The sequence below is a fragment of the Branchiostoma floridae genome, chromosome 12, assembly GCF_000003815.2.
Source record: "Branchiostoma floridae strain S238N-H82 chromosome 12, Bfl_VNyyK, whole genome shotgun sequence".
In the NCBI taxonomy this organism is placed as follows: domain Eukaryota; kingdom Metazoa; phylum Chordata; class Leptocardii; order Amphioxiformes; family Branchiostomatidae; genus Branchiostoma; species Branchiostoma floridae.
In genome coordinates, this window is record NC_049990.1 from 22,074,523 (window position 1) to 22,100,756 (window position 26,234).

Sequence of the window (26,234 nt, forward strand, 5' to 3'; positions counted from 1 at the left end):
ACGCAATGTCCCCAAAATTAGAACCAGACGATCACCTGCTAGTGGGCGGGAGTAGGACGTCCTGAAAAATTCCATGATTTCTGCAAATTCCAGCTGATTATCTTCTTCTAACCGGTCCAAATATTTGCAGAACTTTTGACGGAAGCAAAGGGTTCGGTCTGTGCTGCTGTCATATAATTTGATCCAAGAAAAGCGCCGGTAAGTTGCACATTTTTGTGATACGTGATACGATTCCGTTGTTTTGGTGACACAGATGTTGCATGTACCAAGGAGCTTTCATTGCATGTACATAACGGTACGGAGACTGTAAAACGGAGACTGTAAACTTTGGCAAGATTTTCACCAATGATCTCCTGAAGAAGGTTATTTCACATTCACAATGGTCTTCAAAGCAGAGCTGTTAGTTCGTGCACAGTGACATGTGATGAGTATCGCTTCCTGTTTTTTCGGACACGTCAGCTTTCAGCTGCTTTATAATCATTGCCGCTTGGTTGCATGCAGTTTGGGCTCGCCTTGACTTTGGCCTTAGACCCTAAAATGTGCCTCTGGACGTGCCATACTTCACGTACAAACCTGGCTAGCTTAGAGGGGTAAAGTGAGGTGAAAATCCGAATTCAAAACGTTAAATTTGGATATGTTTTCATCAGGGTTTGTTAGTTAGTGGGTTGGTTTGTTGGCCGATTAACATCATGATAACAATAAACATGACATCAAATTTTTTCATGAGCTTAAGTTTTTTTGGATGCCCTGTATAAGCACCCTTAAATGCAGACGTTGTATGGTAGGTTAAACTTGTAGCAATTGTTGGGAGTGACGGGAGGGTGTCTGGCCAGTAACCCAGAGGTTCTGGGTTCAAATCCAATGATATGCTGTCAACCTTTTGCCCTTTGGGAATGCCACTTTGCATGACTTTCCTCACTTTTGCTGCTTGGTTGCGCACTGTTTTGGCTGCTGCTCGGCTTGACTTTGGCCTAAATATAAAGAAGTCCTAAAATGTGCCTGTGGATATGGAATACTTCACGTACAAACCCTGCCAGCGGAAAGGGCTAAAGTAAGACGAAATTTCGGGCTCATGTTAAAATCCATCGATATGCCGCTGTCCTTGTGCCCTTGGGAACAACACTTTGCATGAATTTCCTCACTTCACTCAGATGTAAATGAGTACCTGGCTTTAATTAGGGTCCTTTCTTGGATAGGACCTTAATTGGAGCTCCTGTGTCTGAGGAGAGCCACACCTCACTTAAAAGAACCCACCACACTTATCGAAAAGAACTACTTAGGTTCGTCCTGGTGTTATTGGATCAATTAAATTGGTCCTCATATGCATCCTGTACTCTTCAGGACAAAAGTGGTGTGTTGCACCATAAGGTGGTTTACCGGGTATGCAATACAAACAAACAAACAAACAAACAAACAAACAAAAATCTTTTAAAGCTGCAAATTGTAAGCATGTTAAAATTCAACAGAGGTCCAGTGCCACAAAATCAATTTGCATGTAGGACTCACTGTCTTCTCGCAACACCACTCCAGGCATTGGCACATATGCATGTAGTCATTCATGGTGATTGGTCATCAAGTAACAGACTGCACAAGGCATGAGCCAGTGTACTGACCCTAAGAGCAAGAAGGTAAGGTCATTACTAGTAGTTCTCTCGTATTAATTAGTGTGCTGGGTTCTTTAATATACAGGGGCTTGATGCCTATAGGGCTCCTTCATAATATACAGGGAAAAAGACTTGATATCCCAAAGCATGATCTGAATACTGTGTGACACTGTTGTATAAACTGTCATTCCAGTATCAATTAATAATTTTTTTCCAACTATTTCTGCTGAGGGCTAAGAGCATTTTATTAAGGCCACATAAGGCACTCTGGGACCTGGTGCGATTCCCCAGAATTATGCATGGGGGCACAATTCTACCTCAACGAGTGGCAACAACTTGTTTGGTTGGCTAGAGACACTTCTATATGGTTTATATATATCAATGTTGTTGATGTGTTAAGTGCATATATTGATATGTAACGTCCTTGCATACACTAATTGAACATACAAATCTAATAAAATGAATGGCATTGTAAACATTGAAAAGCAGCTGGTTACACTTTGACAAATTCCCTTGCATGTAAAACACTACACTGTTATCAGTTTTTATACACATTGTCAAATCAACACAGTGATGTTACCTGAAATACTTGTGTTTAAAATTGTAGATTTATGCTGTTAAAGCCATTCTATTACAACCATGTAAGTGTTAGATTTGCTTTTGATTTAAAAGTTAATGGTATGATTTTGTGGGAAAGATGAAAAAGCAGTGTGTGTATGTGTATCTTAAAGCAATTTAGCCACTTCTTGCCAGTTCATTTGGGACATCAGGTCTGTAGTGTAGGATTGTGATGACAATTTAGACAGAATTGTTCTATTATATGCTGCATTACCAAATGTTGATGGCAAAAAAAAACAACTTTTTTGACAATCAAAATGTCAAGATTGATGACTGTGCCATTGTTGTACATGGGGTGATGATCAGCTGTTGTTTTCAACCAATGAATGCACAGCTGTCCCAGTAAGTGTAACTTCAGAAGTAGTCCCACATTTGTGTACAGATACAGACATAATTAAAGCTGTTGCTGTCAATCAGAATGTCTTTTCTGTAACGGTTCATTCCAAATCCAAAATATACACATGTATGAACTAATATTTTCTATTTTTTTGTTCTAGACTCTAGTGATACTGTGCAGTTTGACAAAGCAAAATTAAAGTGCATGAGGACACTTATGTAAGATCGATTTTCAATGTCAACCTTTTAATTTGTGCATAATGGTTTAAAAAATTGTGGATATCCTTCATTAGATAGGACAAGCAGTGTTTGTTTTTTTACTGAAATTCTAGCTGGAAACTGTGTGAAACCACTGTCTACCCACACCCAACCAAATGCTAGGGTTGACAGGTTTTTATAGGTTTGGAAACAGGAAACACAACATTTTTTTCCAAGGCCTTATGGTGTTTGTGCATACATTAGGTAAATAGTCAAATCCATGGGTGCAGGTGCTTGCTAGGCCATGATGTCATCACTGCCCTCATGTGACCTCATTATTATGCAGGCTTGTTTTCCAGAGACACATAGATGATGTCATTGACCTTGTGAAATGATAAATATTACTCAAAATAGCTTCACCTTAATAACACTTGGCTGAAAGATTTTTGATAAACTCATTAATGACATGATACTTTTCTATGATACAGTGTTGCATATTTACGATATCATCTTTATGAATGCCTGTTGTATTTTGCTTTAATCTAGTTTGCATTTAATCACTGTCAGCTTTTGTTTTTTTTCATTGTTTAATACATTAACACTAATGTCTGGTACTGTGAATGTAAGCATCTAATTCCAAAGATCATACCAAAGTTAAAGAATCTGTATTAACACCATTCTTTTTTTATTTCTTTATTGTCCTTATTGTTTATTTATTTCTTTTTTTGTTATGATTATGTATTTTGTAAACAATGTCGAATATTATACCATAGTAGGTTGCTAATCTAGTCCCTCCATGTTGCAATCCCCCTACTAACAGCGTGGTATCTTCCACAGGCCACGCCCACCACCATGCACATGCTCAGTGCCCATGTAGCCGGCGTGCTGCAGTATCTGTCTGCCTCCCCTCTCCTGCTCTTGGCTGTCCTCCCTCTCATCTCGCTTCTACTCGTATCTGTCGTGCTAGCGGCCATCAAGCTCGCCATGTCGCGGAGAATCCGCGCACGCCCCCAGGACGGGAACCCGGCGGCCCCGTACCGGAGCGTGGACTCCCCGGAGCTGAAGACGATGATGTTTGAGGAGTGTGACACGATCGACAAGCTGTGGTCGCGTGCCGTGGGCCTGTACGCCACCAAGAAATGCCTGGGAACCCGGGAGCTTCTGAGTGAAGAAGACGAGGTTCAACCCAACGGGAAGGTCTTCAAAAAGGTGAGGCATTGACTCTCCAAACCTCTCAGTTACAGCCTATAAATATTGATTTGACACTGATAGGTATAGCATTTAAATGATATTTCTTCATATGAACAGTTACAGCTAGATATGTATAGTAAGATGGAACCAGTATAAAAGGTGAGGAATCAATCCAAACCTCTCAGTTACAGCCTATAAATATTGATTTGAAACTAACCTCTTGTAAGTTGATCATATTTTCCAGTCAATTGATAGGTATAGCATTTAAATGATGGCTTCATAACCAACAGTAACAGCTAGATACATATATAGTTAGATGGAACCAGTAAATCGTCAAAGGTAAGGTTTCAGCTCAACTAGTATATATATGATTTATAGATATAGTACCTTTACATTTACATTAAACTAGGTATTACAGAAAGGCAAATGTTGCATGTCTTGTCTACTTATTAAGAATTTTTCTGTGAAAATTTTCTAATGATGGATGTACACGTAGTAATTGATCTTGGTCTCTCTGAAAAAAACCTTGTATATTGTAGTCCCTTCTTCTACATCTTGCGTGTTCCCATAATTTTTGTGTACACAGGTACAGTAAACATTGGTAATCATCTTGTGTACACAATATTAGTAACCATTTTGGCTCCGCTAACTGTATTACAATGGCATATCCCAACCAATTATAGGTATGGGCATGATTCTACTCAGCCCAGTAACTGAGGATTCAGGCTATCATAATTAAAATTGGTTAGATGTTTTTGTCTTTTACAAATGTAGTTTATGGAAATCTTTTGTGAAACATGAAAATGTTTCAGGGAATTGATCAAGATTCCGGGATGGAATCACCATATGGAATCTGCAGGGAGGGAACCAATGCCATGATTCCATGTGTACGTGTCCCGGTCACGCCCCGCTTCCCCATGAAATTTTCATGGCATGCATTTTCCAATATACCAGGGTTAGGGAAGGAATTGTTCTGTTTTGGGTAGGGGTGGAGTTCATGTCCTTAAAATGATTAGAGAAATAAGAAGTTAAATATTGATGCGTCAATCAAGAATTATTGAAGAAATAATTGCTACTGTGATGATTTTTGCATGCACAATTTAGTACTGCTAATACTAGTAATAGAAAACATTACCAATGTTTTTACATCCATTTGTATCATGATATTGTGTATTTACAAATGAGTATTCTGATGACAACGCTTATATCTGTTTTGAGAATACAATTTCGTTTGATTGTTCAGTTTCTAAAATAGAATAGACTGTGGATGGCAGTTGTACTTTATTGCACCTGTTCTGAATACGTAAACAGGAAACGATCTATTGGGAATTGTCAATGAATGGGAGAATACAGAATCCTGGATGTTGTAAGGTCCATGTCTTTTAGTATGATGAGAGCTCAGACAGATGGCTAACAGGACCCTTATCTCACTTCCTAACATGTTTATCCAAAGTAATCAACAATTATTTCTTGCTCTGATACAATTAAATGACTGTGTACAAAAAACATAGCTTTTCAAATTTGATTATCTGTACTTTGGTAGAATTAAAATTATTCCAGTGAAATATAATGCTATATTTCGATGAAAAGAGTATCCTAGATTGTATAATCGAAAAACATGTGGGGCAATTACTGTGGCATTGACATCAGCGAGATATTTGCTTAGGACATGACGTCAACGCCAGGGGAAAGTAGAATATGAATAAAGTCATTAAGCTAGTGCTTTGTCCACGATAAAGGATTACTTACGTTCGGCTATTTGCATACTGTTTGCAGTGACCAGAGGAAGGACTACCCACCACAAAAGAATGCTGCTGCCTAAGATATACCGTAGAAAACACCAAGAATGTCCCCTTATTAACACTTGAGGCTTGGGGATGACATATGGAGGACCCGGAAAATAGCTTGTCTACTAAATAGACATGTCAGATTGTCAATCCGCCTTTTGTGTATGTAGAAAGCATGTGTTTGATTCGTGTACAGTTCTTGCTGGGTCGTGACAAAGTGGGAACACCCACGCACTTGAAGGAATACATTTCAAAATGTTTCACGCCTCAAACTTGGGTGGAAAATTATATCTTACATCAGACATTCCTAAGAAAAATGTCTTTGCATTTATGTCCGCTGTATTCTTTCAGTCTTTGAGTAGAGCAAATAGGGTATATTTAAAACAGCTTTCCGCTGAGAAACAAGGTCTTTTGGCATGTTTTCAAATGAAGATTAAGTCTTCACTCCTCATACAAATGGATGATGGCCTATAATGATAACCTATTTTTATCCTATGCTGCACACTGCTAAATGATGCTTAGCACATTGTTGTAACTTGCATCTTCCATCGTGACAATGAGAATCAAAATGTCAATGATAGAGGTTTTGAAAAGAAAGATGGAAAGGTTGTTTTTGAGAAAAATAGTGTGATGAAAAAAACATGTATATGCCCCCAACTGCTATTTTAATCCATGATTGCTATTTTCAGCAGGCATTGTGCCAAAAAAAGACTACTAGTAGACTCAAGGTTGGCAAATGCAACGTTTTTGTGACTGTTTAAGATAATGATAGTACTCACTAACTTAATTATGTCTGCTTGAATAAGAAACAATGGAGCAATTCAAACTAAAAGCCAATTCACTCAAGCCATTATGCTTATACCCATAATTAGAATATACCCATAATGTTTTCTGTATTATAGCAGGCTGAATTTTTATTCGTATAGTGTTGCAGTGAGTCTATAATATAATGGTCTCAGTGAAGTTGTTTGCAGGTGTGTGGGGAGTGTAGGGGGTCTTGCTTTCATTTTATTGATCAGAATCTGCAGCACAACCATATATGGGCAGAGCACAAGGCCGTTGGGAATTTCATTCTAGCTGGGTCATGAGTTAACTGTAAATCACTGGGTAGACCCAGAAAATGGAATTTTGTGGTTTTCTCGTTGAAAAATGATGTTGTAGATGAAGTGAATTACATGTAGGAAATGATAACATTTCAGCATCCCTCTTCATTTTTGTTGCAGTTAAGACCACAATTACAAATTGACCTAAATTAGAAGTGAAAAAATAATATACAGAATTTATCATATCAGAATTACAAGTATGGAGTATGGCTAGAAAATTGGTTGCAAATGTTTGTAAAATATGTATTGTCAACTTCATCCACGTTTTTTGTCTTATCATCATTAGGTCAAACAGTATAGATACTTTTTTCTTTCTATTATCTGAGTGAAGACAGAGGTATTATTATTGGTGTGTGTGTTTGTTTGTTTGTCTTGATGTGTGTCCATAGTTATTTGAATATTAAAGAGCGACAGGATGTGAGGCCGAAGATGGTGAAATCAGAGAGTGGTTTTTCTTTTTTCACCTACCCACAAGATACACATTTAATACTTTGAATTTTTTCATGGTTATCTTTTATCCCAGGTGATCTTAGGGGAGTACAAATGGCAGACATACACAGACGTGGACCGGCGTATAGTCAGCCTGGGGCAGGGTCTGGCCGCTCTCGGACAGAAGCCACGGAACAACGTCCTGATGCTAGCGGAGACGCGGGCAGACTGGATGGTCACTGCACAGACGTGCTTCAAGTTCAACTACCCCTGTAAGTGTACTGAACTTGTATTTGGAGAATATAAAACAACAGGACTCTTGTCTTGAAAAGATAGTTTAAACAAAACATCTTTATTTGAAACATGCACCAGTCTTAGAATTCTGTAAAATCCAACCAACCGGTATATTCATTGCATTTAATTGCCAAATGCACAGCACAAAGTTTGAGATGTTAGTGAGATAATTCTATTGTCATCATATTTAATCTGTCATACATGTATCATTGGAATAATTGACTTTGAAATTGATCAATCTTTCGAAACTTGTAGTTTTAAAGAAGACAGGATTTTGATTTTTGTTTATCTAAAGTGAATTGTTGATTTGAACCATTGTTTCAATGCACGCAGGGCGCATTAAAAACACTCAGGGGCCGGCCCTGCTCAAAGTAATGATCAGTGCAGCACAGGTGCCAAAAGCTTTAGTGCTGCTATGGTCTGGCATAGGTGCCCTTCTTCACGCTAATTTGACGGTAATTATAGGCTGTCCAAGTTTCCCTCCCCAAAGCTGTCAAGGAGGAAAGCCTTGAAGCAATTAGAGGGGTTGGTGCTTGGATGGTGCTTGGGTGGTGCCATTTCCTGTCACGCTGATTACCAGTGGTCATGCTCCAACATTAGATTAACCCTGTGCCCTTTGAAGCACAGATGTCTTCTCTGTTGAAATAGAACCATTGTTTTGAAGAAACAATCTTCTTTTTCTGAACATGTAACATTTAAGAACATGTAATATGACTATGCATTCATGGCTCATTCAGACTGTACTGTATTAGTAGATAACTCTGGTCTTTTGTGCATGTACATGTACATCACAGTACATGTCCTGGCATGTGAAAAAGAACATACATGTAGCTCTTAATAGACTAAGTTAGAGTCTTACTGTAGATGACTAGAAACTGGGTACTCTCCAAGCAGAGGTTGTGTCGCAAACTGTAGTTGTAGTCGGGAATTTTACTGGTGCGCTCCTCTTATGCGCACCAACTTAAAATTCCCGACTACAACTCTACATGTATCTTAGCGACTCAACCTCTGCTTGGAGAGAAGAAACTGGGTAGGAAATGGGGGTTACCAAACATGTTTTGAAATTTCAAGTTTCAAGTCTGCAGAATTCAAGACATTACAAGTGGAAGAAGAAAGTCTCTTAGTTTGTAGTGCTCTATCATCATAGTGGTTATGGGCCGTGAGTGAGTGAGCGATTATTATATAGACAGTAAATACAGTCTGGCATGCAGACAGTTTTTTTTTTTTCATATAAAAGTTAGGATTGAACTTGAACACCAATTACAATGGTTTTACTTTGGTTCCCAGGCAGACAGTGATTTTGTTCCATCTATGAAAAGGAAGATCTCTCTCCAAGTCATGTTTTGTCTTTAATTACACACTAGATTAGCTGTCTAATCCTCCCCTCTGTTGATAGCACCCAGTGATCACAGGTGACAATCATCAGTAGCTACAAGACCTAGCTGTTTGAAGAGCACTGGGCCCTCTATGATGGTAACACTTAGGGACCGTACGGCGTTTAGTGAGGGGGGAGGGCCGGTCGCCAGAGGGTCGGGTCAAAAAATTTTTGCATGGCCCTCCCCCCAGGTAAAATTTTTTTTGCTAGGCCCTCCCCCCAAGACAAAATATTTTTGCTTGGCCCTCCCCCCTCCTATCAACTTTGAAAAAAAATATTCAAGACGCCAATAAAACACTGCGCTCCCGCATTTGGAAATGTGCTTTGCGTCATACTTTTTCATGATTTTCATCGAGAAGCAGATCTCTCACCCCTATTAAAAAAAGGAAAACAGAATGGCTCAAAATATCTGCTAAATAGAGGGATAAATATCTGCTTCATAGAGGCATAAATATTTGCTTTATAGAAGCTATTTCATTGTTTTGACAACACCTAAAAGCATTTGTACCTGGATTTCTAGTAGATTTGCGCGCAGCACGATTCGACTTCCAAAACTGTAGTGGGGAGGTGGGCGCCGACGCGTGACGCTGATTTTCCCACGGCGGGGTAAGACCGGTCGCCTCTCTCTAGCCGCCGGCGGGCGTGAGACCGCAGACTTGCAGGAGATCTTTTAGAAATGCCACGCTTTTTTTGCCACGATTTCCTGCATTGCTTTTTTATGGGAAAATTTGCTGGTTAGATGACATTTCCATGAAAAAAAAAAATACGAGGGTTTCAAGTTTTTGAGAACGACGTTCCGAACACCATGTTCGGTGCCAAAGGCACGAAGAATCGCAAGGTAGGTCCGGGAGAATTTTGAAATCTTGACCCTCTTAAAAGCTATTTCCTTCAGTTTTAGGAGATATTTTGCTGACAAACAAAGCTAACTTTAATAGCATTTCAATTTAGAAATACAAAATTAAATCCCCCCCAAACACATTATCACGATGTCGGTCATCAAAGGCGCGAGTCCGGTCACGTCAAAAGGAATCCAGGGAAATTTGCAAATATTTACCCTCGAGCTCTGAAACGCCATTTCTTACATTTTGAGGGCAATAAGACAGGGGTAAATTTTGCTGGCAGACTAATCTAGAGTTTAATAACATTTCTGTGCGTGAAGAAGGTTTTCGAGGGCGTCATGCATAAGCCCCGCCCCCTCCCTTTCGCATTTTCACTGTATCCCGAGCGCCAACCTCGGGCGATCGCTTGCAGAGGTCCAGAAAAATTTTGAAATCTTGACCCTCTGAAACGCCGTTTCTTGGATTTTAAGAGACATATTTTGCTGGCAGACCAAGCTATTTTTTTTTTGCTTGGCCCTCCCCCCAAGTAAAAAAAAAATTGCTAGGCCCTCCCCCTGGCAAAATATTTTTTTGCTTGGCCCTCCCCCCCCTGGCGACCGGCCCTCCCCCCTCGCTAAATGCCGTACGGTCCCTTACAAGGCATGACAAAATGAATGAGTTTTACATGAGAGCCCACCATGTGCCTAGTATACAGTAGTACATTTATGGAGGGGGAAGGCTGGTCGTCAGAGGGTCAGGTCAAAAAGCTTTTGCTAGGCTTTCAATTCTTGAGATGAACCTAACATTACAGGTATCCTGTGCTTTGTACTATACCTTTAAATTCTGTCCTGCTTCAGAGACATGTAGGTCCTGCTGTTATTGAGATCATAAAGTGAGCTCATCTTACAATGTTCATGTAACTGTTCATCTGGCACACATAGTCCAGTTACCCACCACTGGTTCTCCCTGGCCAGTAAGCGGAATAAAGCAGTAACTATATGGCATGGTTGGACAAGTCCACGAGCCCTATTGTCCTGGGCAGGTGAAAGTGCTGATCGGGCAAGTGTATGTCCTACCCCACTTGAGATTAATGTAAGATTTTTCCATGAGTGAGATTTTCATATACATGTACTTGTTACTTTACACAGTCATGGCATTGAGCATTGGTCAATGCAGAAAAATGGAGAACATTGAAAAAAAAATCCAAGGTTTGGGCAAGGAAGTTTTGTTATGTACTTGCCCTATAGGACAAGTGAATTTTAGAAAACTTTCACAATCCTTTATGGAGGACTCAGTACCCTGTTTATTTAATCTTACCCTTTTTGTTGGCTGAAGTATACTGTCAATGTGCCAATTCAATGATGCCTGTGTCTTTTAAATTTTTCATGTTTTCTACATACATGTACTCAATAGCTGTAGCTAAGAATAGCCCTTGTTCAGGCTGATTCCTTTTCCAAGTTGGTACAGGCACCTAGCTATGGGCCCTCTGCTCTGCTACTTCTATTCTAAGAAGGCTAATGGCCTAGAAGCTGAGACTGTATCATGTGACATACCTAGGGCTGAGTCATGTGACTGGCCTAGAACAGCCACTACCTCTGTGAAAATTCAAGCGTCTCAGACGGCGAAACGCCGTTTGCGACAACCGTCCAAGGCGTCTTAAATTATTGGGACGCTTTGGACGGTTACGGCGGCGGACGGCATGGGACGGGCTTTTGAACGCCCGACGAAACGTCCAAGACGGTCCGAACGGCATAACAAACGCTTGGACGCGTCTAGATTGGCACTTTAGACGCGTCCGGTCGGACGTTCGGGACGTCCGAGACGGCGTCTGAAAGCGGGCAGCCGGACGCTCCCGCGCTCCGTCGGGCGGGCCCCCCGCTGGGAACAGACGTCTCTGCGGACGGACCAGACGCCGATTGCGACGGACGTAAATGACGTAATCCAGGCTGCTGGGACGGATCGGACGCCGGTTGCGACGGGCATAAACGGCGTAATCCAGGCCGCTGGTACGGGCGGTAGCCTCCACCACGCCTTCCCACGGGGGGTACAGATCGTAAAATTCGACAGAAAATGGAATGAAAGGCCAAGAGGCTGTCATCGCTATATTATTGTATTTTTCCTTATTTTACATGTTGTTTGTACCTGCAATTAGCCCTCGGGCAAGAACTTGCAATAAACATATCATTATTAAAGGTTAATATCTGGGCCAAACTCCTAGCAAAATATTTTTTCTTCAAGACACAGTTTTAGTTAGTCAGGCAGTACGGTAGAAACTCATAACGGGCCGGTGCATTTAATTTGGAACGTGCGTAGACGGCTGCCCGGACGCCGTTTCTGACGCCGTCCGGTCACGGCTATAATTTTATGGCCTGTTGGGACAAGCGTTGCCACATACCAAACAAACAAATATTCAGCCAGGCAGTGAATTGTAGAAGACCACCCACCACCGGGCCGTCAGGTTTAGCTAAAATCAAACACAACTTGAACAAATTTCTTCGTAAATTGTTTACACGTACTCCGCGGCGTTTAATCAACTTTGCTACATGTACGAAATTCAATCCGGCCTTCAATCGTGTCCGCGGCTTTTTGTGCCGCCGTGCCGACACGTTACATCAGAATGGACGAGCCCACATAACATCAAGGGTAAATACAGGACGTTTGAAATTTTCTATCGTAAATTTTAATGGCACCAGTATTTGCTAAAGACTGGATATATAAATGTGAAATAACGTTAAATTTTCTACAAAGATCATAAGTCATTTTTTTTTATTTCGAGGTAGCGAAATAAAGTCTTCCGTTTCATAAGTTCCTAACCCCAAGTAGTTGGAAGAGCCGACTAAGATTTTGATTGGCACCGGCAAAATCGGTAGGTGCTATCTCATTATCTGTTGTCTAAATCTACATTTTAACAGCATTATCATTCTTAATAGAAACAACAGATATTTTTTACAAGTATTCTACAACGTGTTCATAATTCTTTTTATTTTGTGGCATCAAAACAAGATCCTAAATTTTATCATTTCTTCGCGTATGTGGGGAGGGCACCCGTAACAACAAGTCGTCGGTAAACTTTGCAACAGATGATTGTACAAAAAATTAGAATAAAATGCGAAGTATTCACTTACCGGCGCCTGCAAAGTATCGACAATCAGCTAACGGAAGAACCGCTGCTTCTTTTGACGTCTGTCACATCTGTGATTTCTGCTGTCCAAGGTTTGCTGCTTCGAGTAAGTAGTATTATTTTTCCCCCTTGTCGGCGCACGACAAATAATTTTTGTACATTCTTTTTAGTATAAATAACGGATACAGTCATCGCCGTAAACCCAACCTCAGCACAATGTCGTACAAACATCAGCTGCTACGTCTAGACGTGAAGTCCTTGGTCCAAAAGTGCGCAAAATTTAACAAACGGACATGAAATCCACAGAAATAGTCACCTTCTGAACATAAGTCCTGCAACCGCCGGAGTGTTCAACGGTCTGAAATTCGAATTCACCCGCTGAAATTGGCGCATGTGCAGAAGTTAAAACGTCATGTTTCCCGTGGGGATCATAAGAAAAGACGCAGCCGTATGCCGGCGTCGGGTGACTAAGTATTTTATAGCCCCATCAGTGGCCGTCTCCGACGGCAATGGAAGGTCTTTCAGCCGTTCGGGCGTTCACCATAAAAACTGACAGAACGGCACGGACGCTCACGATGTGTCCGCGGCCGTTTCGGACGGTAATGAACGCGTCCAGAACGTCTGAAACGCGCTCGGACGCCATTGGACGCTTGTAGACGCCGTCCGGGCAGTTTCGGACGCTTGAATTTTCACAGAGGTAGTTAGGCATACATGTCTGTACAAGTTAGTCAATTTGAGTAGTCTGTTGGGCATGGACAACTGTTACAGTACTTTCACTCCATGTGCGCCTAAATAGTGGCTGTTCTAGGCCAGTCACATGACTCAGCCCTAGGTCTGTCACATCATATAGTCCAAGCTTCTGGCCAGGCTGTGTACAATATGTAAGTGACAGAGAGCAGAGGGCCCAGAGAGGGCCCATAGCTATTTGCCTGTACCAACTTGAAGGAAGTTTCAGCCTGAACGAAGGTTAATCTAGCTATAGCTATTTGACACAGGTAACATTGGCACATTTACAGTATACTTCAGGCAACTTAAAGGGTAAGATTGCATACATGCAGCCTCGGTGCCGATACTGGGTAGTTACATTCTGCTTGCTCGCCACCGAGAGCCAGTGGTACCGGTAACTAAATGATGGTACACACTGTACAGTGTACTGCCCAGGTTAAAAAAATACAATGATCATGACATTAAGATGAGCTCACTTTGTAATCTCGATAATAGTAAGCACCAATCTAAAGCAGGACAGAGCAAGTTGTTTCCAATATGAATTCACGCTACCCTTATCAGTCTCACAAAAGTGATTATACTTTAAAAGAATGCAATGAGATGATAGCATAATTTCAAGCAATACCTCAAGCATTTAGGGCACAGGGATTACTGGTAAACTATTGACCCTGCCATTACTCATTCAGGCTTGCCCCCATGTTGACAACTTGTCCCCTTCCTTGGAGAACAGTGTTGGGGAGTTTTCATTTCTTCCCTTGCCTAATGTAAAAATTGTGTAACAGAGACAGATATAAAGTACAAGCACAGGATACCTGTAATGTTAGGTTCATCTCAAGGCATTTCAATGGCCAAATTGCAGGCATTTCAAATATACAATGTTTAACTTTGTAGCTGTTATCTTTTTACTTAGAATCTTAGATTTTCATTCTTCTACTGAGTACCATATCCAGGGGAGGGGTGACCAAAAGGTCAAACAGATAGATGTACAAGGAAGTACAGGCACATGGGGGCTCTGTGTCAACTCATTTGTCATTTGCCTTGTTACCATCAAGGTCTTGGTGGTCTTAAAACAACTGAAGTTTGCTCAATTCAATTGCCATTTATTGTGACGCTTTTTCAGAATCAAGAATCATGAACTATCAAAAATGTTGTGTCAAATGCAAAATCTTTCAGGGATTCTTGTGCAATAGGTTACTTAAGTCACCTTGATGTCACTGCACCAGCATAATTGCAATCAAGGTTTGTACTGCATGGATTCAATTATGTAACTGAATATTTACCCTTCCATTTACTGTACTGCCTGGGTACAACAAATAAAGTCAAAGACTCACAGTATTAGCATACATCATTACATGGACACAGTGTTCTCACCAGGCCTTTTCAGCATAGCGGGCCGATACGCTGTGGGCTGGAAAAATGACGCTGTAAAAAGCCCGCTACGCTGTATTTTCACCCAGCGTAGCGGCAAAAAAATGGGGGAAAACTGGAAAAATACCGTAGTAAAAATGCGTAAGCACGTGCCAAGCACGCGCCTCCGCTGTTTCAGGAAGTTTCAGCTCGAAGGGAGGTGTTTTATAGCACCCCGCGTACCGCTATCTCGCAGCCCCCACCCAGGACCGCCCCTTGCGCGGCGTGCGTTCTGTACTGTAAACAGAGAACCGGCACAAAACTTGTAAAAAGTTTCAGTTCAAGTCCGGTTAAAATCGGAACGGCAAGAAACGCTTCTTGGACTTGCACAAAAATAGCACTTGTATACATTCCCTTTTATGTTGCAGTATACTTGTAAATCATCTAAAACCTTCCAAAGATCGAGAAATTTGCGTTGAGAAATGACGAAAACATCGTGCGTGCATGCAGGCAGCTAGCGGTAATGGCGGCGAAAACATCGTAAAATCTCGCAAAAAATTCTCGCGAGATCTGATGCGTCTCTGTGACGTCAGGGGAAGCTAGCGATCTCATTGGTTTAGGATAAACAACAGCAACGACCGCCATTTTTAGAGCAAATTTTACCGTATTTTACCCCGAAAATTTCTGCCGTTTTGGAGATTTTGCGGGCCCAAAACTCATATCAAAAGGAAGCAAAGGTATTCTTGTTGTTTTTACGTCCAACACCTCTTATGTGAACGCATTATTCGTCCGCCGATCGCGAACTTGAAAGTCGGCCGGGGATTCCCCGTGCCGAGCACATGTTTCTGCGTGTTTTGTTCTGTTTACGATGAAAAAAAATACGATGGAAACAGAGACTGTCAAAGTTGTTTATCTAGAAAAAGTTGGTGGCAAACCGGACAATATTTATGAGTACTGTTGAGCTGAGTAAAGTTTGTTGTTTATGAGTTTTTAGTTGTCTTTGATGCTTTGACTCAAAGTATCGTTACGTCAAACTGCTACAATTATCGTAGATATGCCCCTAAAAACTGATACAATAAGCCTTCTGAATAGCCTAAAATGCAAGAGCTTCCGGGGGGCTTCGCCCCCCTGGGGCCCCCCACCGGGGCTCTGCCCCTGGACCCCGCCGGGGGCCTTCGGCGGCCCCCGAATCCCTGCCCTGACGCTGTGAAAAAATCCTGGTGAGAACACTGGGACATGTTGCATGCCTTAAAATGCTGAGGAGGTTTTTTTTCCTACACTCTCCTTGACCAAACAAAACAAAACCATAACAAAGAAGGACATCCATCTACAAATAGTTTCTAATTTCCTTCTTTTTGGACAACTAGAAATACTACCGGTAGTAGAATTTTCTAAACTGCCTTGATACATGTAATTCAAGCCAGTGGCACATGTGGCTGGGGCAGCCCCAGGCAGCAGGGCAGACCTTAATAAGGTGTGACCACCCCCTGCTGACCCCCTGTCCAGGGAAGAAAGTGACATGTAACCCAGGCAGGGACATGCAGTCCTGCTAGCCTGCATGATAAATGATGATTAATTGTGGGAGGACTGGTGCGGCACCAATACAAAGGTCCACAGGGAAGTAAAGTGGTGCCGCACAGGTACCCAAAGTGCCAAGCTAATGCCCGGAACGTGCCGCACCAGTGTGGCACAGATATGGAGTTTGCCCTAGTGGTGATGCGTCGTACCTGGTTAAATAAATAAAATGAAATGAAATGAAATTGTTAGAAGGAGTATGGTATGTTCGAATGAATGAAGCCTAGCAGCATCAACATTGCTCAATAGTATAATTTGAATAAAAATTCAGTCTGGGAAGAACATTACCAGCAACAAGAGTGATGTTGGGATTTCAAGTAACCCAGATTTGAGGTATTTGCATTGCAAAGGTAGCACTGAAAACCCACAGTATGGATTTTTGTGTGGGTTTGTAGTTTGTGTTATCCTGCTGTCAAAGCGCTAACTGTCATCTTATCGATCGACTGGCAGTTTCTAACCCCCCTGCTGGCAGTTTCTACACCTCCCGCTTATCTGTAGTCAAAAACCCTGGACAATTTGTGGTCTGAATTCTTCCTGTCTGTAGTAATTATGATATCAGGATACCTTAAGATGTATGGGCAATTTATACATAGGACCATTCCATTTAAAGGGTGAATAGGGGCTAGCTTTAGCTACTGAAAGAGCATTAAAAGGCTTGTAGTTTAAGGCAATGAGTTCTGGCACGTTTCCCTACGTACCTTAAATAGGTCATGCTACTGGCTAGCCAATACATCTTGTCCAGCAGTATATAGGTCATTCATTAAAAAACCAAAGGGGCTTACAAAGGTGTTTTGGGCATGTAAAATGTAAGCTTTAGGTTTTGGCATGTTTTTTTATAGATCATGTACAAGGCAGAGTTAGATTTTATTATAGAAATGCAGAAGATATTCTATGAGATTTGAAGGAAAAGGTTTATGATAGCTGTAATTCTGTGCCTCCTGCTTTTGATGGTATGGAAACGTATTCAGCACCTAGGACATGATATATGCAACCACCTGACCACAAGTAGTTGTGATCTCTGAATACTGTGGGTTGTTTTTTTTCAAGCACTCTGGCTTATGTGTTATGGAATGTACAGTATGCATGACTGTTACATATATACTTATATTGTATGATTGTTTGTATCTTTTATCTTTAACAAAGCGTATCTTTTTCGCAATAAAATTTCTATAATTGTTATTATTGATAAAGCTTATACATAAAAGTTCCTTGGGACAAGTATATATTTTCTAGGGGAGCTTTCTTATTTTGTTATTATTTTTGCCTTATGAACACATGTTAAGTACTTTTTAAGGTTGTGCAAAACCACATCTCATATTTGTGTCCCCTACAGTGGTTACCATCTATGCGACCCTTGGAGAGGAGGCCATAGCTCACGGCATCAATGAATCCGAGGCCACCCATGTGTTCACTAATGCCGAACTACTGCCAAAGATTAAGGTAACTAGACATTGTCAAGTATCTTTCAGTCTGTAGCTGATTTTTATTCTCTGTATTACAAAGAACACTTAGCCCACATACTTTCAGCATGTACCGTTTAAGCATGTACACTTAAAAGTCATCATAAGTGTGAAAATTATCATTGAGCTTTAGCTTTTCTTTCAGCCAAAAATGCATCATGAAAGCTGAAGTTAACAAAGTTTGAAAAGATTCAAACCACATTTCTGAATATATACTGTAAAGAAGACTTAAAGTTGCTCAATAGTTTTGGTAAGCATTTGTTCTTTGCTTTTTTCAGAATGTTGCAGGTAAAATCCCCAAAGTGCAATACATCATCTACATGGATGCACTAAACAACAAGCCGGCGGCGACCGAGGGTTTCCCAGCAGGGATACAGATCCTCTCCATGGCTCAGGTAGAGGAGATGGGCACCAGAGCTGAAAATGGTAACTTCTTCCTCTTATAAGTGTTTTTCATAATCCAAAAACCTCTACAGAAAGTTAATGTAAAAATGCTTAGTACTACAATGTATGGCAGTGCAACATGTTTTAAATTGAAGAGCAACAATGTTGTACAGAAAAATGAGAAGCTTGAGTTTGTCACTGTAGTACTTAACATAAAGGTAGTACATAAAATTTTGAAACAAAATCTGAGAAAAACAAATGCAGGATGTTTCCGAAGGACAGAGAAAAAAGAAAAATCGTCAGAAAAGAAATTAAAAAAAGCTGATTGTCAAACGAGCAGTGCCCTGTTTGCAAGGTGAAAGCGTTGTATGTATAAAATATTTTTGTCTAAAAGGGAAAAGGAGAACAATAAATTTGAAAAACTTCCGAGATGGGGCACACAAACCTTCATCCTCTAACGTCATAGATGGTTGCACTGCTGGCTGAGCTACTAGTGCCTGCATGACTTAATGTTGATTTTTAAGGTGTATACATAATGTAATGCACGCGTGCTGATGTCATCAGCCATTCTGAGTTTTGATTAGCAAAAGTTGGAAGAAATAAAGAGAACGCGGCCAGTAAGCCAGCAAAAATAATATGTTTTCCTTCGGAAACATGATAATCAGTGTGATGCAAGTTTACCAGTTTTTTCTTTACCACTACTTTCCTCACATCTACTGTCAATGCTGATTGCATCTGCTTAATATTTGATAATCACAATGATGCTCACCTATGTTGTTTTGTGCAGCGAACCGTCCGATCCAGCCTCCCGTCCCAGACGACCTGGCTGTCATCATGTACACCAGCGGGTCCACAGGGCTGCCAAAAGGTGTCATGATAGCACACAGGAACCTGATCGGGGGCATGGCTGGGCAGTGTGACAGGATCCCTGGTCTCGGGTAAGTGGACATATACTGTCTATGTACTTTAGTACTATAGTGTATAGAAGTGCCCCCTTGTGGAGTAGGAAAAAGTGCAGTTTTTACTTTAGATGTCAGTCAAACTTTACAAGAAAAAATTTCAAAAGTTTAATAGATTGCTTTTTGTGACAGGATCCCTGGGCTGGGATATATATGTGTACATCTACTCTCTTTGTACTGTGTAACAGCGACTCCTTGTGGAATAAGAAAAAACTACAGTTTTTGCTTTAGATGGCAGTTAAAGTTTAAAATGGAAAAAAATGCTATGCTGTGACAGGATCCCTCGCCTGGGATAGGTGTACATCTACTTTCCATGTAAAACGTTTCAGTGACTCTTTGTGGAAATAGGAAGAAAAGTGTTTTTGTTGTAAACTTCAAATTTCAGGAAAGTACAGAGAAAAAGAACCATTTTCTTTTCAAATAGTTCAAGTTTTAAGTCTGGTTATTTTGGGATAGTATCCCTGGACTACTGGGGTCCATGTACCTGCACTTTCTATGTACTGTGTTGCAGTGACTCCTTGTGGAATAGGAAAAAACTGAAGTTTTGTTGTAGACATCAAACCTCAAAAAGTACACAGAAAGAAAACTGCATTTTCTTCTCATGTTCTTATAAAATAAAGCCTGGCTATTTTTTTTTTTCAAGTATGTAGTAAACCTTAAAAAAGTTGATAACTGTATGCACATATTTAGTCTTAATTAAGTTGACAACTGTATAACTGTATTCCTATGATTGTATAAGGAATAGGAAATGAGATTGCAGTTTTCCTGTTCTATCCCAGGCCAAAGGACACTTACATTGGATACCTGCCACTGGCCCATGTACTGGAGCTGAGTGCTGAGATATCCTGTCTGGCATTTGGGACCCCCATTGGCTACTCCTCACCTCTCACACTGTCTGACCAGGTAGGGCTGGTGCGACATCAACCAATCATGGCTGTCCATATCTTATCTAATAAGTAGAAGACCCAATGAGAGAATGGCTCCATTGACATCAACCAATCATGGCTGTCGATATTTTATCAAATTAGTAGAAGACCCAATGAGAGAACGGCTCCATTGAAATCAACCAATCATGGCTGTCGATATCTTATCAAATTAGTAGAAGAAACAATGAGAGAACGGCTCCATTGAAATCAACCAATCATGGATGTCCATATCTTATCAAATTAGTAGAAGAACCAATAAGAGAACGGCTCCATTGAAATCAACCAATCATGGATGTCCATATCTTATCAAATTAGTAGAAGAACAAATGAGAGAGTGGCTGTATAACAAACTAATGTTAATTTTACCTCCACAGTCTAGCAAGATCAAGAGAGGGAGTAAGGGTGATGCCTCTGTGCTGAGGCCAACACTGATGGCTGCTGTACCAGTAAGTACAGAAAATTCACTTATGGTTACGTCAGCTAAATTTCACATTTGCAATGTCTTGACTTCGCAGGTGAATTAATAGCACCATCTGGTACAAAAAACATTCTGGTGCTAATTCAGGGATGTTTTTGACTAACTACCCTAAAATTGCCATAGTTTTTAATCCCATCTTACGTGTTCTATGTTCATGTAGGTTATCATGGACCGCATCTACAAGACAGTCATGGACAAGGTGAATGAAGGAGGCAAGTGGAAGAAGGCCATGTTCAATGTGGCGTATGGATACAAACTCAAGCTGGTGGAGAACGGGTCGGACACACCACTGCTAAACAGGTACTGTTACAGTGCTCTTACATTCAAGAAATGATCCAAACCCTTTTACTGTTTTAGAATACAATGATACCTAAAGCAAGAAAATAGATAGATTTATTGAATATTTTATCTTGAAAGTTCATCTGTTTTAGCAACAGTCATTCTGATCCAGAGTTAAACTGTAATTTCCAAAACCAATGAAAATTCCACTTCAAAATTTTCTTTCAAATATGGTACTTGAATTAAGTACTGCAAAACATGAAATGCTACTATTGAATAAGCTAATCTGTGTGATATTTTTCTGTGTTGTTTCTCTTTGTGATATTTTGGGTGTTGTTTTTCTCAGGTCCCTTTTCAAGCCAGTGCGGTCCATCCTTGGTGGGAAGATCAGGATGATGTTGTCGGGCGGGGCCCCCCTCTCGGCGACCACCCAGCGGTTCATGAACGTGTGTTTCTGCTGCCCCGTGCTGCAGGGGTATGGGCTGACAGAAACATGTGGGGCTGGCACTGTTACTGAAGGTGGGGTGGAGTTTCTCATATCTTAAACTTAAGCCTAACCATTGACATAATAGCTGAGGACAGCTATTGAACCACATGTCCCTGTGGCACAGGTGGTAAAGCAGCCCTGCTGCTTGGCCATTTGAATCAAATCCTTCCCATCCAATTGGTGATTCTCTACAATCACCCGGACTCCAGGAAGAATAGTGACATATCAGTCACTAATGGAGATCTGTATAACCAAACCAAACCAAACCAAATCCAAGGGCCAGAGTACAATTCTATCAATGTCTAGGGTTGGCCCCAGCTGAGAAATGTTGTAAGGTATTGCATTTGTATTTCGGATGGCAATGTAAAGATGGGTCCTGTGTGTGAGGGAGCTTCAGGCATAAGCGTCAGCATCAAACCTCACAGGGCTCGAAATACCACCTGCATATGCACATTAGTGCAGGTAAAATTGGAGCTGTGCAGGTATTTCTAGTGTCTACCTGCACCTAACCTGCACTGGTCCATGTACTGGGTTTTATACATAAATGCCATATGATGTAGGTGTATGTGGATTGTTATTAGCTGCATTAAATGTTTCCACCTATAAAGGAGAAAACAAAACAAAAAAAGGAACAATTCTAGTATGATCCATACTTCCTAACTTCAGAGTAGTGCAGGTAAAATTTGTCTGGTGCAGGTAATTTTCAATGTTACCTGCACCTGTGCAGGTATGCAGAAAAATGTATTTCGAGCCCTGCCTCAGAACCCAACATACTTATTGAGAACAGTAGTGGTGACCTGGTGTACTTTGCTAAAACATTTCAGCTTTAGCAAAGGCATTGCACAGTCACTACCATGGCTAATGAAAAAGTGTCATGCTTACTAGTAGTCCTCATTCTGAGGTTTGACTGTTCTACCTTTTCTGCTATGGAGACTGGATCTGAGATATATGTAAAGAGTAAACACACAAGCATATTTGATAACTTAAGTATCTCATTTCTAGGTAGAACTTAAAAACAAGCAGTCAATGATTTAAGTAATAATATATCATTCATCATAACTTAGGTCGCATTTGCTAACATTTGTGTGTGTGCTTGTCGGTGACAGGCTGTTCTCAGCATGAACTATTTGGCTTCAGAAGTCTTACTGAGGGACGACTACAGTGCAAAAGATGTCAATAGCTCAAGGAATGAGTCAACTCAACTTTACCTTGGTCGTTTGTGTGTCCACAGTTGATGACCTCACTACGGGTAGAGTGGGCGCACCACTCATCTGCAATGAGATCAAACTGGTGGACTGGGACGAGGGGGGTTACACCACGGAGGACAAGCCCTACCCCCGGGGGGAGATCGTGTTGGGCGGACCCAACATCACCATGGGGTACTACAAGAACCCCCAGCAGACTGCCGAGGACTTCCGCGAGGAGGGCGGAAACCGATGGTTCTACACTGGCGACATTGGGGAGTTCCACCCGGACGGATGCCTCAAGATCATTGGTGTGTTTCTGTGTGATGAAATCCTTTTGTTCTGTGTAAGGCCTGTGTCACATTCCCAAATCGGGACCCGGCCGGGCAGCTTTCGGGAACAAAAAATATGATATAAATGACAGCAAACTTGTGATTCTAAACTTTGGTATATGTGACATAATAAGTAGGAAGGCTGCATGTTTGACACGTGACGTAACTAGACAACCAGCCAATCAGAAAGCTAGTCTGCTACTCTCTCTCTTTTTATTGGCTGAAGGAGGGAGAAGAAAGGGCCACCAGAAACAAGATATTTTCCCTTGGAAGCATAGTAACAAAATGATGGACTGTTAACAATATGACTACTTGTAACAGATCATGACTGTTAACAATATGACACTTGTTACAGATCGTAAGAAGGACCTAGTGAAGCTGCAGGCTGGGGAGTACGTGTCGTTGGGAAAGGTGGAGGCCGCGCTGAAGAACAACTCTCTCGTGGACAACATCTGTGTGTACGCCAGCAGCGACCAGCACTACGCCATCGCTCTGGTGGTGCCCAATCACAAGCACCTGAAGGTGAGTAGAACAAAACAGCAGTAAAGCCTAGGTCACAACATGCCGTAACATGTTTTTTGTGGGGGGCCAAGTCCACAATGTTTTTTCTGAAGAAAGGGTGGTGGTGTGGGTTAGGGGAGGTGAATTTGTAGCCAGAATGCAGAGAAAGTTCTGCATTCACTTTAAGTGCTACAGTGTGTCTACTAACCTACCTGCTTGTCTGCATGGTCCCAAATCCATTGGATTCCATAGGATTTCGAACAGAGGCTCTTACAGATCCTAAAGTTTTGCCCACATTTTAGCACGAAGACACCACGCAGTTGCATGTACGGCAGGTTGCAACCTAGCTTAAGCATAAACTTTTTATATGTGTTGTATATGGCTGAGTGGAACATTTTGCACTAGTGTTCGTATGAAAATCTCTTTAGAAATTCTTGAATTGTCAGTTAATTGACTTGATAGTTCTTGACAGTATGTTTCTGTCCTTGGATGAGGACGGAGGCTTAAGTTTGAAAACTTTGAAACCGTAGAATTTTACCTGTTTCTCCCCAGAACCTGTCTGCTAAGATGGAGCTAAAGACTGACCAATGGGAGGAGCTGTGTAACGACCCTGATCTGGAGAAGGAAGTGCTGAAGGTCTTACACAAGGTCGCAAAGGAAGGTCAGCATACAAACATTTACTTCTTTACCAGTACTGGCTAGCCTGAGTTCGCTCCTATATGTTTGCTGCTGCTACCTGTCTGTGGGGCCGCGTAGCACAGTGGTAGTGTATTCGGCCCGTGACCGAGAGGTCGCCGGTTCGAATCCGCCTGCCGTGTTGCCGGTCTTGTGCCCTTGGGAAAGGCACTTTACACGACTTTTCTCACTTTACTCAAGTGAAAATTGAGTCGTCCCTCGGATAGGACGTTAAATGTAGGTCCTGTGTATGGGGAGAGTCACACCCCATGCACGTTAAAGAACCCCCACACGTGCGATGGTGCGGTGTGCGTTGGTGCAAATCCTTCTGTCGGGAGTTGGTGATTCACTTCAAATCACCCGGATGGAGGCCTCGCGAACCTCTGTCTCGTATCAGCCACATGGAGAATTACATCATTCACCCGGACGGGAGACGGGTTAATAGAAACAGTCTCCTGGCTCCCAAGATTCAAATCTGCTTGAGCCCCACTGTTACATCAATCAGCTAGATCAATGATCAAGCTTTATTTCCATATTTGTACAGCTAAGCTGGAGAGGTTTGAGATTCCCCAGAAGTTACGACTGTGCAGCGAGAGCTGGACTCCAGACACCGGCCTGGTCACAGACGCCTTCAAACTCAAGCGGAAGAACCTGCAGTCGCACTACAGCCAGGACATCGCGCGGCTCTACGGATCGTAATCACGACATTCCTGCTCTCGCGCTCACCGTAGATTCTCATGTACAAGTGTGTAACATATTCAGGTGATGTCATCAGTGGTTTCACATTTGCATTTCAGTGAATTGTAACTCATGTGTTTTTGGATATTGAAAGATCTTAAAGCAATAAAGTGTTGAAAGCTCAGAAAAACAGATCTAGGAGAAACTGATATGTACATTTGAGCTACAATTCACTTAAATGCAAATACTTATAAGGCAGAAAGTATCAATTGCTAGACACTAAGAACACACTCTTGAATGATGAATAAGAAAATTTAGGTAATGTGTCTGGATATACTCATAGCTCAACAATAGGAAAACCAACCCTTGGAAAGAGAGGGGTAGGTACTGTATGCAGTTCTTCCGCCTTTGGTTGATGGTAATTAATCAAAAGACTAGCACTGAAAGTAGCAAATTCAGCAAATAATCATGACTTGTATAACTAAGGATAAGGTTTAATGAGATTTCTATGATACGCGTTGCTGCACTCATAATTACAGATGTGAATTATACCCAAGTGAAAACGTAAAGGAAAGAACAAATTGTTGCTGCATCAGACAATAGCTGCTTTTTGATAAAGGCAAAATGCTCTTATAATAACTTAATGGTCACAGAATAGAACAGGCACTCCATTTATTATACTAGTGCCGTATGGTACTAAACTTTCAACACTTATACTCTCAACCCCAAGACATCACCAATTGCAATCTTTCGAAGGGTAGTAAGCCTCTGTATGTGTGTGCACATGTGTGTGTGTGTGTGTGTGTGTGTGTGTGTGTGTCAGAGTTTTATATGCATAAAGACTAATTGAATTTTCTATCACCAGAGGGGGGCCCGGGAGCGACTCTGTTTCTGTTAACTGGCTGTAAGTTTTCATCTTCGTGCGTGTGGATAGCTTTCTAGCCAAATGCATGTCGGAAAGAAAACTTTGTAACTTTGAGCACGGTGTAAATGTCTGCAAGTTACATGATGCAAATCTTCGTTCCCTAAAAGAATTGATAAGAACAATTCCGCAGTATAAGATTTAATGTAAGAACAGCATTAAGGGTATTGGTACACTTAGATTGTACCTTAAGTTACTTTTCTATGGAACCTTGCACCTTAGCAAAGTCACTATTGTTTGTGCATTTAAGAGGAAGGTATCTAAGGGTACCACTGATTCAGTGAGAATGTAACTAACTGGGCCTATCCTGGAATGATCACACAAGGCAGTGGTTAGCATTCATTCTAAGATTAACCTGTATAAACTACAGGTTATTTGTGATATCATGAAATCAATCGCACTTGAAATTAAAGCTGTGTATGACATATAAGTCATGCGTGTGGCCAA

The 26,234-nt window shown here is 41.3% G+C and overlaps 1 protein-coding gene across 6 annotated transcripts; it reads left to right on the forward strand.

Moving 5' to 3' along the window:
* On the forward strand, positions 1–25,925 carry LOC118427473 (long-chain-fatty-acid--CoA ligase 4-like). Of its 6 annotated transcripts, XM_035837291.1 has the most exons (16): positions 1–198; positions 1,531–1,628; positions 2,720–2,777; positions 3,594–3,965; positions 7,361–7,538; positions 17,856–17,962; positions 18,261–18,408; positions 19,154–19,304; positions 20,105–20,228; positions 20,626–20,697; positions 20,890–21,029; positions 21,355–21,527; positions 22,727–22,990; positions 23,367–23,533; positions 24,065–24,173; positions 24,732–25,925. In XM_035837291.1, the coding sequence occupies exons 4-16, from the start codon at positions 3,609–3,611 to the stop codon at positions 24,884–24,886; spliced, it is 2,145 nt and encodes a 714-aa protein (XP_035693184.1). In that variant the 5' UTR covers positions 1–198; positions 1,531–1,628; positions 2,720–2,777; positions 3,594–3,608; the 3' UTR covers positions 24,887–25,925. The 6 variants fall into 6 exon arrangements, with proteins under 6 accessions (XP_035693184.1, XP_035693182.1, XP_035693185.1 ...); XM_035837289.1 differs by lacking the exon at positions 2,720–2,777; XM_035837292.1 differs by lacking the exon at positions 1,531–1,628.
* Positions 25,926–26,234: the final 309 nt, after the last annotated feature.

Coding starts and splice junctions, on each gene's coding strand:
- LOC118427473 (XM_035837289.1), top strand. CDS start 1,596: ATGAGCCAGTGTACTGACCCTAAGAGCAAGAAG. Junction 1,629..3,593: donor CTGACCCTAAGAGCAAGAAG/GTAAGGTCATTA, acceptor TATCTTCCACAG/GCCACGCCCACCACCATGCA. Junction 21,030..21,354: donor GACACACCACTGCTAAACAG/GTACTGTTACAG, acceptor TGTTTTTCTCAG/GTCCCTTTTCAAGCCAGTGC.